Source organism: Zerene cesonia, chromosome 11 (genome assembly GCF_012273895.1).
Source record: "Zerene cesonia ecotype Mississippi chromosome 11, Zerene_cesonia_1.1, whole genome shotgun sequence".
NCBI classification, from domain to species: Eukaryota; Metazoa; Arthropoda; class Insecta; order Lepidoptera; family Pieridae; genus Zerene; species Zerene cesonia.
The window spans coordinates 7,534,931-7,548,355 of NC_052112.1; the positions used below are offsets into that span (position 1 = coordinate 7,534,931).

Sequence of the window (13,425 nt, forward strand, 5' to 3'; positions counted from 1 at the left end):
TTTTACGTGAAAGAGTAACAAACATCCATACATCCATACTTACAAACTTTCGCATTTATAATATTAATAGGATATTATATTGACAAAGTCTTTTACAATTAAAATAATCCATCAATCTATTACATAGGTAGTAGTCTTCAGGACACAATATTGGATCTTTTATGGGAACTAAAACAACCTGTCTACAACGGAGGCCGATGCGTGGCCATGCGTCGGAACGGAAGACTCTTTGTGCATCCCTGTTCTGATCATCTGCCATTCGCTTGCAAAATTCAAGCTGCCAATGTTACTTATTATCAAGAATGCGATACATACGATTCGCGTGAGTTCACCTAAAATATATGGGTGAACTAATTGGTAATTACGAATTAGCCACCAATTTGTACGATAACTGTGTTTTTTTTTCTTTTTTATGTGCATTTTACAAAAAAGAGTTCAAATAAATGAATAAATAAATAATAGATGAAGCCAGCTAAAAATACTTACTGCTTATATTAAACCGTAGTAGGTACTAGTTATTATAAGATCTGACTGATAAATAATAATAATGAATTCAACGTTGGTAGTATGAAAATCAAATCAAATCGTCTTATCTAACAAAACATTTTGACATGACTAAGAGGGGTTACTAAAAAATCTTTAAATTCCCAATATTTTCGAATATTCGCAGGCTGGAAATTGGGACCGAATAATACATGCTATATAACGCATATAGAGCCCCAAACTTGGTATGAAGCATATTCCACCTGTTTATCAGCTGGTGGTCATTTGACAATACTGGATAATAAGGAAGAGGCGGAATACATCCGAGATACATTCAAGCAAGTCGATCAGCACAAAACTCCTGGAGACCTAGCGTTTTTAGGTTTTAGCGATCTTTTTCAACGATATCACTATAGAACTGTGCTAGGTAAGTTTTAGTTCCCTTTTCAACACGCTTTTATTAGCTTCAGCTGTGTGCTTGTATGTTTGTATGTAACCAACTTCTTTAGACTCGATTTTAGCCCCTTTAAACGGACTGATTTTATTTTAATTTTGTACACTTTTTTATATATTTTAGCCCCCTTTAAACGGACTGATTTTATTAAAATTTTGTACACTTTTAATACATCATTTCTATTTATGTTATAGTGTAGCTGGGCTCTTGGAGTTCCACATTGGCAGTTCCAAATCTTCGATTTTTAAAAGTCAACAGAAAATTCTCATTAGACTGAACAATGTAAATACCAGTTGCTATTCTTGTACATGTTCAGTGCATCTGGGCTCTTGGAGTTCCATATCAGATGTTCCAGATCTGCAAATTTAAACTCCCTGCAGAAAATGCTCATCACGTGTAACAATTTTTGATCTGGCACAATTTTTATATCTCTTATAGTTTAGGTGGTCTTAATTTATAGCGCATATCACAGATAACATAATACCTTTCTAATACATATATGTTGCATATATGTTTAATACCCATACAACAAAATAACTTTCATTCAAATTCATCTAGTAGTTCTAATTTTCGAAACTGACAACTGACGTATACAAACAACCACAATTTTTTTTTTAGATTCGTGTTCTATTAAGTTCTTCTTTTTAACAACCTGCATTTATTTTTTTAATAATATATGTAATGTACAGACATTTTTTACTGCTTTATCATTCTTATCTTATCTTAATCTTAATATAATATACAAATTAAGTCCTAAACTGCTCATCCGATTTTAACAAATTTGCACACCGTGTGCATTTGATACTGTTCAATAAAAAGATAAGATAGTTTATATTATTTCAATTACGATAAATGACTCGACGATCACATATTGGGATTTAATATCCAAATATAAGTGAATAACCTAAGTTTCATTGGTGATTATATTTTAAACCCGCGTCTCGCTCGCGTGCGCTCGATTCAAAGAATAGCAGTATAATATTTTTTTTGAAATGCGTATTATCTCGTCAACTATATAATTTCGCCAAAAACCTTTGTTGAAATCACTATTACACAGCTAGTCCCTGCTAAATGGAGAGCAACCACTAAAAATATGTTTTCAAGAGACCTCTACCTATGTGCTTACCGGAGGAATATTACTCAATTAAAACGTGTTCCTGCATATATATAAATAGGGTTGCCTGAAAAAATACGTACAAGACAAATTTATGTACAAATAAAATAAATATATATATTTCATAAACAAATTTTAACAATGACCATATAAAAGAACTTCCATAAGAACAGCTAAGCTACCTTTCACGGACTCCATTTACAAATTACAAGTAAGTACAGCTCTATTAATAGGGATCAGAAGAAATACGCAATCTAGCTGTTACAAATTATGTATGAAGTATGCTTTTTATTGGAAGTTTGTTCATTTGGGATTTCTATGATTTTCTTTTCAATGACCTTGACAATATTTTTTTAAGGCAACCCTAATTACATATACAGTATATGATGAGTTCATTCGATAACATTTGACCGAAGGTCAACCCTATGCGGAATAGACTAATACTATTTTAAGACACTTTTATTAGCTTTACCAGAATGTTTAAATATTTGTATGTAACCGACTCTTTGAGGTCTAGCCTTGACCTACTTTAAATGGGCAGATTTTAAAAATCAAATTTTGTACAACTGATAAAATAATTATTTCATTAGTTTTTCTTGTTATTCTGGTTAGAGATTGGCTAAGATCTCCATGACTAAATAATTTTCCTACGTAGATATACTCTGAATAAGAGCAAGTTAGAATATACAATTTAGTTGATTTTATCAGTTGACCTTGATTTTTCAGTGTCTTGAAATTACTTATAATATATTAATTTGAAAAATATGTAATGTACAGTAATAGTGTAGTTATTATTTTATTATAATTATGCATAGATTTAGTAAAATGCAAGTAAAGTAGTAGTATTTTTTTACTTTTATTTATTACCCTAAAAATCATTAATATTTAACACAACGTATGAGTTTTGTTTACGCATTAAAACAAATATTACAGGTGAATCATTAAATGAGAAACAAGTAGATTGGGATTTCAAATGTCCCGGTAATTTTACAAAATTAGAGGACCGGTGTGGGGGTGTACGTCGCAGTGGTCTGTTGTCTACTAACAATTGTCTATTGCCGTCTATGTTCTTCTGTGAAAAACCAGCCAACGGTTCATTTCGAATTAAGAGCAGTGTTCGCAAAAGTATACTCAGAAGCAAATATAAGCTACGAGAGTATTAGCATTTAATAAATATGTAATTCATTTATTTATCCTGTGGTTTTTCTTTACAATGTAAAGTAATGAAAACAAAAAGTATATAAAGTAAAAAGATTTCAACAATAGCGTTCAATAGAAGTCTTGTAAGTCTAATATCCTAAAGTCTATTAAAGACAATCCGATTTCACCATTAAAATTGAGTTCACATTTCATAGCTAATAGAATTTATAGCTTAAATCCTGAACTAACTTTTGTTATCATAATCAGAGACTAAAAACTCCTCAAAATTGTTAAACGCAGAAAGTCACAGGTTCAGGATTTAAAAGCCGTTTATTACTTAATTTTAATAGATATTAATTAAAGCTAAATATAAAAAAATATATATTCATATGATATATAACAAAATAAAGTGGTATCTACTTAATCATTTTTCCTTCATATATCCATTTATGAAATAAATAAGAATTTTTTTCTCGTTAGTGTGACCTTCCATTGCACACCCATCTTACGTATATAATAATTATATTTATAATGACCTCAAGTTGTCTAAAGGTCAAGGTTTACATAATTGGTGTCTGGTAATTGATAGTGGTGTTTTTACATAGATACGATTGTCTTCTACAAAATATTTTAACAATAGAGATGTATGTAAAATTTACATTTTATTTATCTAGATCGTTATATGATATAAATGTTAAAACAGTTAGATTTTTTGAATAAATATTTCTTCAGTTGGATCAACTTCACCCAAAGGGTCATATTTCTGGAGGTTTAATTTTTCAATAGTCACGTCCCATAATTTCAAAGCTTCTGTATCATTACGGCATTGCCTCGATCTCCTTGCTTTTGAACAATCACTGTAAAAAAAAAAAAAATTCATTTCGGGTTATTTTACAAGCATAGTTTCATTTTTATACATTAGAAAATACAAAACTTTCATTGTTAATATGATATGGGTTTAAAATAAATTAGCCTGATTCCCTTTCAAACCCGATTAAATAATAAATAGGTAGCTACTACAAATTCAATTTTTATTCGTTTTATAATAATCTAGTTTCGGGCTCATATCTAACATAAAAAATTACGAATAACGATTACATTAAAAATATTCATCTCATTGTTGAAGTGAAACAAACTTCAGGTATATAATATTAGTGTGTGAAGATGAAATATAATGACCTATACATACGATAATATCATTTCGCTATACCTGTAATAAAGTCCACTTTCGTTTGCGCATTCTTCGTCTATCGCACAATAAATAGTAGTTTGTGCGCCACATTGAGGCGACTTTATAAAAACGCTTATAATATTATTAAATACCCAAGTCGCACCAAAAATTATTCCTCTATGTAAATTTCTTCCTATATCTGTGCGTACCACACCTGGATGTAAGCTGTATGTATTAACATCATTGATGTTCCGTTCCTGAAAAAAAAAACAAAATTTACTGAAAAACTTCAATAGCCGGACACAAAAGTAAAACTTTTATCGCCTTATCATTGATGTATCTATCATACATAGACAACTAATGTCTAGTTCTATCATCAATCGGATAATAAAAAAAAATCCGAGCGGTATTGTATAAAACATTAAATGAAATTAGCACCACACTTCGTGAAATTAAAGTTCAAAGTCTATTGTAGTCTATCGCTCATAAAAGAACGTACTAAAACACGCGTAGCGAGAGTTTTACCACAGATAACATAATACTATAACTAGTGCTACTTTTACTTCGGACATTTTTAAGCGTGATTATGACCACCCAGAGAAGACGTTAGGTTCAAATAAATTGACCATAAATTATAAACGATAAATTACATATTTAAGCCAAGAAATAAAGCTGTTTGTGTATATTATGATGTCGGTAGCCAAATTGCGACTTACCCTTAATTTAAGATGAATTGCTCTTGCGAATAAAATATTAGCTGACTTGCTTCTACCGTAAGCCTTTACTGATCCGTACCAAGTTCGATCCAGATTAATATCATTAGGATTCACGTTTGAGACTGGAATGAAGTAACAGGTTATTAGACAACAATTTAAATCATGTACCTCTCCTAAATTCATGAATTATATTTTGAATGTAAAAGCTTTCAAAATTCACAGCTAAAAGTAATTATTATTTTTGGTTTTCATTGGGGATGAGAACCCAAGAACTATTTTTTATATGCGAACTAACTGTTCGCCAGTGGAATATTTCCGGGTAAAAAGTATCCTAAAATTGGACCAGTAGTTTAGGAGCCTTTAGGGTACAAACAAACAAAAAATCTTTTCCTCTTAATTATATTAGTATAGATATACTGTTTACTAAAAGAGAATGACATAATTGTGATAATACGTGCTTTATAAAAATACGTGCGTTACGACACAATTTTTTCGATAAACATCTAATATTTTTATTAAAAAAATAGTAAATATACGAAATCTGAGCGCAAAAACTGCAGAATATATAAAAACGTTATTGCGTACCAAAATGCGCTAGAGACGCGACATTCACAATTCTTGCCGGTGCACTTTTTATAATACGAGGTAATAATAGGAATGTGAACATAGCATGACCAAAATGATTAGTTCCTATCTGTGTCTCAAACCCATCTTCGGTCCGGCCTTTCGGTATCATCATGATACCAGCATTGTTTATTAAAATGTTTATTTTATCTTCTTTCGCCAGTATTCTGAAAGCGCACTCTCTTACTGACTTGAGACTTGATAAATCTAATTTTTCAATTATTAATGATCCAGTTTCTCTCTCAGATTCGCATTTCTTGACGATATCCGCTTTGGCTTCTTCTGCCTTGTCAGTGTTACGACATGCCATTATTATTTTAGCTCCTGCAAAAGAAAACCATTTAGTATATGTAGGTATACCTACCAAATATTTGGTAACACTTATGTGTATAAAATTACTTGTTCGCAGCCAACGTTTTTAACATAGAAAAATTATAACTACACATATTGGTTAATTAGCATATCCTATTAAATGGGCAAATTTAATTCAAACTGTACACTTATCAAGGCCCTCTAACAAACTTTGCATCTAACCCAAAAAAGAGTAATAATAATGTAATTAAATTAACTTTTTGTACAATGTAATTAAATAAATTGGATAGGCCGAGAGGTGACGAAGTGTACGTATTTAATTAAAGTGGTAAAAAATGACATTGCTACTGTCTCTTCAAAAATCTAATAAGTACAATATTTCGCATAATATTATTTTAACACAAGCGAGCGAGAAAATATGTGCTGAATAATTCCATAAATTTATCTAACTACTTATAGTGATTAGGATTGTCAGGATTAATAATAATTCTATTCTTTCAAAATTTCTTATTTATAAAGCATTTCAATGCTATAAAACTAAAAATTAAAAATAAATATAGTTAATTTATTGTAAGTTATAACAATAAACGTTTAGTCTCTTGTGTTGGAAATGGGAATTTTTTTATAGTAGACCGGGTAACTGAGCTGGTGGTTCGTCTGATGGTATGCCATCACCATAGCCATAAATATTCCTTGAAGAAATTAAAAATTTCATATAAAAAGTCAATTTAATTGAGCGCTTACCTCTTTTATAAAGATCCAAGGCGGTTTCCTTTCCAATTCCCGTATTACAACCTGTGATGATAACCGTGTATCCATCTAGTCTCCTCTTGCTTTTACACCAACCACTTAGGTAATCCATATTGTCTATAAAAATAAGAACAACAACTGTCTCCCTTTATACTAACAAACAATTAAATATCAAAAATATTATATTAACTAAAATTAATTATTTTATTATATAAATTATAAACCAATGATACGATGCACACTAACACAGTACATGCAAAGGTTATGATTGTTCGTCGGCAACGACCGTCACCACAATAAAATAATTAAATATTCCAAACACACATCTAAGCAAAAACGTAACTGTTTAGAGATTTAGGTTTTTGTAACCTCCACGACAACCGTAATCTCGCTTAAATAAAGAAGAAAAAAGCCTTGATTTTTATGTACCTGCCTTATGAGAAATATTCACTTATACTAAAATAGATAGATAGTACTTACTACAAAAATTATAAGTATTTGTTATATTTTCTTACACAATAATATACCTAGCAATAATATCAATGAGCAATACTTACGAAAAACGTAGAATCAATAGAGATAATGTGTAATCAATAATAATTGATCGAAGGTAATAATTAATCAGTATTAAATTGCAAACAGTATCATATTCTGAACTTATAGCTACACCATGCTAAAGCAGACCTAGAAATATATTAATGATACAAACAACCTTACAAAACCTCATTTTTATCCTGCTCTGTGTTAACTACCTTGATATTAATATAACTCGTTTATAATTAACGCTCACAATGAAGTTTAAGCATAAATATATACCATACTACCCATAGTTAATTTAAAAATAGGTTCCAATTATCTTGATGTCTACTACATTTTTGATAATATATTCATTTAATATAAATTAGAAACGAAATATTTGACGGTGTCATATATAGCTTGAAATCGTTTTGAAAAATTATTCACAAGCAGAAATATTTATTATGCCTGGCTATGTTTTAGTTTGTTTGTATCTCGGGTAACTATAGTACTTTTATACGTGAAGATTATGTGTTGATTATGTATGAAATATAATTTTAAAAAGTTGATACTTGTTAAAATTATATGAAACGTGTTATGGGTATGTTATGGATAACCCTAACACGTTCTGCACGAAAGAGTACTAGGATATCATTATTATATTATTTGTGCCTAGACTGTACGTATGAACGTACTCAATAAGCACGCGTGCTGTTTATCACTTATCTCATTTATAATCTTTTTTATATTGCCTTTGCTACTAGTTTGTATTATATTATATTATCTGTACCATTACTATTCCACTGCTCGATAAAAGAAGATCCCACAATTAATTGTAGAATAATATATTAGAAGGAGGCATAAGCCTCACATAAGTATGTTAGTACCACAGATAATATATGTCACTACTATAGTACTATACACGGACACTATCTTAATACTATATTTAGTATTCTGTGACACAAGCAACTTTAATCACGAGCCGTGTGCGCAGGTAATATTTCTTATATTATTATCTCAAAAAAAACAACTTTGCTCTCCTACCTTAGAATTATATAATATAGCAATACCACAGTACATTTCTCGAGGTATTATTTCCCAATTTCCTTATTATGTATTTACGATTTTTTTATATTTAACAATTCACTAGACATTCCTGTGTCACCTCATCGCAATTGGCACTGTTGGATGAGTTCATTCATCATTACATACCCGTATTATTATACTACTCTTTGGACGAGTGGAAGCAATCACGATTGTGTAGAGCGATGTTTGTGATCAGTGATCATGCAGATGTTAGTGCGTAATCGCCGAGTGTCGGTACATCAGAGAATTTAATGACCGGCAACGTTTGTGCGCGCGTCCACAGAATCGCTGCATACACGAAATAAGGAAACGTTATGACTAAAGAACTGTGGCAGAATGAAAGTTGTTAAAAAATTTTAAATAAGTTTTGAATAATGAATGATTTTGAAATTTATAAAAAGAGTTTAATTATTACGATTTTTTCAAATAATCGATAGCACTTCTGTCACTTACAATAAAGGTATCTATAGCTCAGTGACTTTTTTTTAGCTCGTGTGCGTAATCTGTGCATGTGCCTACGCAGATACAGACGCAGATGCAGACGCAACTAAGCTAGCCGTGCGACGTGCAATAAGCGTGCATAAAGAGCTTACTAATTATGATATTAAATACTTTCATACTTCTACAGTTACCCACAAAGGCAGGAAGAAGTGGAATATTTAAAGTATTTGGACACAACGACTAATTGATAAAAACGGAGCGTATTTACATATTGTAAATTTAAATACTCGTAAAGTTATCTGTAATAAATTATTATAAATAATGTAAATCGTTACATAATCATGTGTATAATATATACATATGATAAGGTGCTAATGGAATTTCAAAATACTTACGAGAATACCTAGTAACTTACATATTTATTTAAAAAATAATAAAATGACAAACGCACAGATCCGATCAACGTTCTACCACAGTGTAAACTAATCCAACCGGTCAAAAACTTGTTACATTATTGAAATCATCATATAGCACGAAAACTGCATATTAGTTCTACTATTTAAAACATCGTTATAAGTTAATTTAAAAATTCAGTTATCTGACGGAATTAAGCAGCAGTTGTACCTACACAATTACCAATACTGAGTCGTTATATGTAACAAATGACTGAATTAATAATAATTTATTTACAATGCAAGCATTTGTTAAATAAAAGTCTGTGCTAATATTATAAAGCTGAAGAGTTTGTTTTTTTGAAAGCACTTATCTCGGGACTACTGGTTCGATTTGAAAAATTCTTTCAGTGTTAGATAGCCCGTTTATGGAGGAAGTCTATAGGCTATGTATGTACTCCGGGCGAAGCCGGGGCGGACCGCTAGTATTATATAAAGTAACAGCGCTGACGGCCGTATCAGTGACACCAGCATTATAAAATTATTATTAAATAAGGAAAATACTTAGGTTTACTTAGTTCAACCACAAATGATATAAAACTATAGTTCTATAATAAACCTACACTTGTGGTTTGCGTATTCGTGCGTATATGAGTGAACGACATTAAAGTTCTTATGGCAGTATGTTCAGTGGCGTAGATATAAAGGGGATAGGCGGGTCAGTGCTCCGGGGCCCTCGAGTTCAGGGGGCCCTCGAATCCTTACCAGAAAATCTGAATCGAACTTAACTTTTGAAAATTTCTCCCATCTTCGAAATAAATATGACAGGTGGCAACTCGAGTGTAATCAACTGTAAAAAACGGGTTACTGCAAGTTTGGATACGGCGAAATGCGCAACACCGTTAAACCAGTACCACGTGGGTTCGAAAATGTGTCTTGAGCCAAACGACATATTTTTGAATGAACAACTAATTAAAATAAAAAAAAATATTTGATAATCTTGAAAAAATTAACATTACTCGCTGTGGGAACCGAACCCATACCAGATGTGCGATTCGCCGACGCTCTACCACTAGAGCTACGGAACACTATAGAAAATAGTAATTTATGGACATATATGAATTGACTCACATATATTCAAATAGATATACGCATATTTGAAGCTATATTATTAGCATTTTTTGTATTTTAATGATTTTACCTCAAAAAAACCTTACCAGTTTTGATAGCAGTGGGCCACATTTTTTTATTTGCCCCAGGGCTCTAAGTTACCTAGTACGCCACTTGTCAACAATTGTTTTCGTTCTATAAGTTCAAGGCGGTTTTTCTTATTTGAGCAATATGTCTTACAAGATGATACTTGTATAACACAAACTTTTATAAGAAGTCTAATTGAATAAATAAATGTTTTAGTTTCAGTTGTTTGTTGTTGTAATATTAATTATTTTGTGTTATGTGAATGAAATCTAAATAGCATTCAATAAGAACCAAACTTTGAATACTTAACAATAATTAATTATTATTTTAAAACTAACGACTACCTAACTCGTTAAGATGGTTGGATAGATAGACACAATATGTAGGTAGTACATTACATAATGGAATATTGTAACTTTCAAGATTACAACAAACTAATCCTTTTTCATGTGTATGAATAAAAACTGCACTTGTTTTTACGTCTATAATCATGTTCTATTCTGTAGTATAATATTTACTGAAATCTTTCGGAAACCCATTTTTTATGTAGGCAATTTTTAATCCACGAACTGGGCCTGCACGCACTGAGCATTGTACCATCCCCCACAGAAGATCGGCGTGAAATAGTTACACAATAATATCTAAGTTGTGGTTCTTAATTGACAACATTTCCTTCCTTATTCCATATTAAGAATAAAGCCGATAGATCCCTACATCACTGTCTACTTTATATGATTAATATACCTACCCTGAAATGGTCAGCACTGTGGTTGGTACTATAATATTATATATACCTACATAAATAATAGTCGTGTTACACACGCATAAATGAGTTTTCCTTTAAATCCCAATTCTCCCGTGATGAATAGAAGCCATAATTATTCATTAAAGTTCCGTCAGAATTTGTCCAACTGTACCAAAATTGTAAATCATCGTTCATTCATCGTTAAATTTACAGAAAATTAAGCGGTTATTTTAATATTACAAAAAGAATCTTCTGGTTTATTTATTTGTATCTATGCCAATATTAATACAATAAATACTTTAATACAAGTACACTAAATATTTTAAAAGTACTTTGTCACAGATTGTAGACTCTATAATCTACGACAAAAAACTTTATACCGGTAAGTGAAAATAAACAATCATATTATTTAGGGTAACAATGCATCTCGTTTAAAGCCAAATTTTGTTTTTTTGGTTGTTTGTGTTACTAAGTATCAAAGATATAGTACCAGTACATGACCACAGGGGTATAAGAGCCTAGTTCCTTATGCAAGCAAACGGATCACAATTTGTCTACAGATTACAATCTCGCGAGTAAGATTAGATCTAACGGTTTAAATACAATTTTATCTCGATAATTATCGCTAATTAGGGGACATCACTAGTATCGATATAAAAAACTATGTATCGACATCGGTACGCACTAGTGAGAAGCTACTACCCATAGATTATACACTTATATACTGGTACTACTACCCAGGGGTATGTCACTTCCATACATTTGATGAATACGTAAGTTATCATGCCATCTATGGCGCAGCACTCATCAACTATTTTAGGATCGGGCCCAAATAGATCAATAGATGGCAGTAATATCTAGTTTCAAGTTTCATGTTTTTAACGTTTGGCGTTTGATACTTTTTCGGAGTTCGGACCGTTACGTTTCGTGTGTTCATATAATTTCTGTGTTTTCTTTATTTCCACGACTTGGCTTCATTTTCGGACTATCTTATTCTTATTCATAACTACCTGGCGCTGCTTTTGAACCCCGATCGATTGCAAAACTGATAACTTTGGCTAAACACCTCACGGACCTTTGAATTGCTTTGTGATTAGATTTTTTGGTTGAAAATCATGCCGAGATTGCAGGAATGGAAATGTTATTTTGGATGCTTAGTTGACGGTAAGTGATTAACACATATTTATCTTTTGTTTAATGTGAGTTAGTTATATTGCCATTTGATTAGAACTTTCTAGCGTTTTTAACTTAATGATTCTTTATAATATTTCCTACTACAAATTTTATCATATACATCTATTTATTATACCACGATGGACAAAATAAACTAAATACATTGTTTTTTCAATACATTGATGTTTTATTATCATTGCTTATTGCAGGTCCATTACACCATTTCCCCCAATGGGAAGACTTTAAGGAAGAAAGATTTAATAAGTGGAAATCTGTTCTAGATCCAATAATCCAAGCAAAGGGGGAATGAATACATATATAACAACATAAGATTATGCTATTGTCATTCAGTTCAATTTGTCATTTGCCCAGTAACCGATTGACTAGGAATGCTACTCCAACATTAAAAATTGGTAAGTTTTCTATTAATTAATATATAAAATTGAATTGAGAATCTTATCAAACATGTCATTTGTCTATAAAGTTATAGCCATTTGACAAAAGATAAAGAAAGTTATAACTCCTTTATGATATGTAAGCAGTAAGCAGAGATTTATATTAGAGAAAATAGATATGTCACTCATCATACATTTTTTAAATTTTTAAAGCTTATTTAAAAAAAAAATAATTACATCAAAGAATCACAATGTTTTGATAGATAAACTTATTATATCTAAAGTGATTCATATTGATGGATTAGTTACTATTTACATCCTATTATATATGATGTACAAAATAACTTTGAGAATGTATATACTAATAATAAATACTTTGTTGAGTAACTATTTCAAAAATACTTTTTTTTTGTTTTATATATGAAATTTTAAATATTTTTTTTAAATACAAAACCTTTCATTAAAATCAAATCCTTTTTTCTGCATTATTTAATAATGCGTATGTACTTACCCGTAGGAATATCGAGATAAAAGTTTACCTATATGTTATTCCTGTTGTCCAGCTGTCTATGTACCATTGCAATCGGTTCAGTAGTTTTCGCGTGAAGGAGCAACAAACACACACACACATCCTTACGAACTTTCGCATTTATAATTTTAGTAGGAAGTAGGATTAATAGGATATCCATTGTTAAGACAATTTTAATATTTACATA

General features: G+C 30.8%; 2 protein-coding genes across 5 annotated transcripts in view; one reads left to right on the top strand and one right to left on the bottom strand.

Moving 5' to 3' along the window:
- LOC119830214 overlaps window positions 1-3,528 on the top strand; it is an 8,350-nt gene extending 4,822 nt beyond the window's left edge. Inside the window, exons 5-7 of the mRNA XM_038353131.1 lie at window positions 128-322; window positions 671-910; window positions 2,985-3,528. Of these exons, the coding sequence (XP_038209059.1) occupies window positions 128-322; window positions 671-910; window positions 2,985-3,214 (665 nt within the window). The 3' untranslated portion in view covers window positions 3,215-3,528. The remainder of the gene's footprint in view (window positions 1-127; window positions 323-670; window positions 911-2,984) is intronic.
- A 57-nt stretch (window positions 3,529-3,585) lies between these two features.
- On the bottom strand, window positions 3,586-9,291 carry LOC119830215 (retinol dehydrogenase 12-like). Of its 4 annotated transcripts, none has more exons than XM_038353135.1 (6): window positions 9,223-9,291; window positions 6,759-6,881; window positions 5,664-6,026; window positions 5,079-5,200; window positions 4,402-4,619; window positions 3,586-4,048 (listed from the first exon to the last, which is right to left on the bottom strand). In XM_038353135.1, the coding sequence occupies exons 2-6, from the start codon at window positions 6,874-6,876 to the stop codon at window positions 3,895-3,897; spliced, it is 975 nt and encodes a 324-aa protein (XP_038209063.1). In that variant the 5' UTR covers window positions 6,877-6,881; window positions 9,223-9,291; the 3' UTR covers window positions 3,586-3,894. The 4 variants fall into 4 exon arrangements, with proteins under 4 accessions (XP_038209063.1, XP_038209061.1, XP_038209064.1 ...); XM_038353133.1 differs by lacking the exon at window positions 9,223-9,291 and adding an exon at window positions 8,325-8,447; XM_038353136.1 differs by lacking the exon at window positions 9,223-9,291 and adding an exon at window positions 7,477-7,500.
- Between the last annotated feature and the right edge of the window lie 4,134 nt (window positions 9,292-13,425).

Bases quoted from the DNA above. Each gene is read 5' to 3' on its own strand.
- LOC119830215 (XM_038353135.1), bottom strand. From the start codon at position 6,876: ATGGATTACCTAAGTGGTTGGTGTAAAAGCAAGAGGAGACTAGATGGA. The intron at 4,620-5,078 runs GTAAGTCGCAAT...TTTTTTTTTCAG, and splicing joins CAATTCATCTTAAATTAAGG to GAACGGAACATCAATGATGT. The intron at 4,049-4,401 runs GTATAGCGAAAT...TTTTTTTTACAG, and splicing joins GAAAGTGGACTTTATTACAG to TGATTGTTCAAAAGCAAGGA.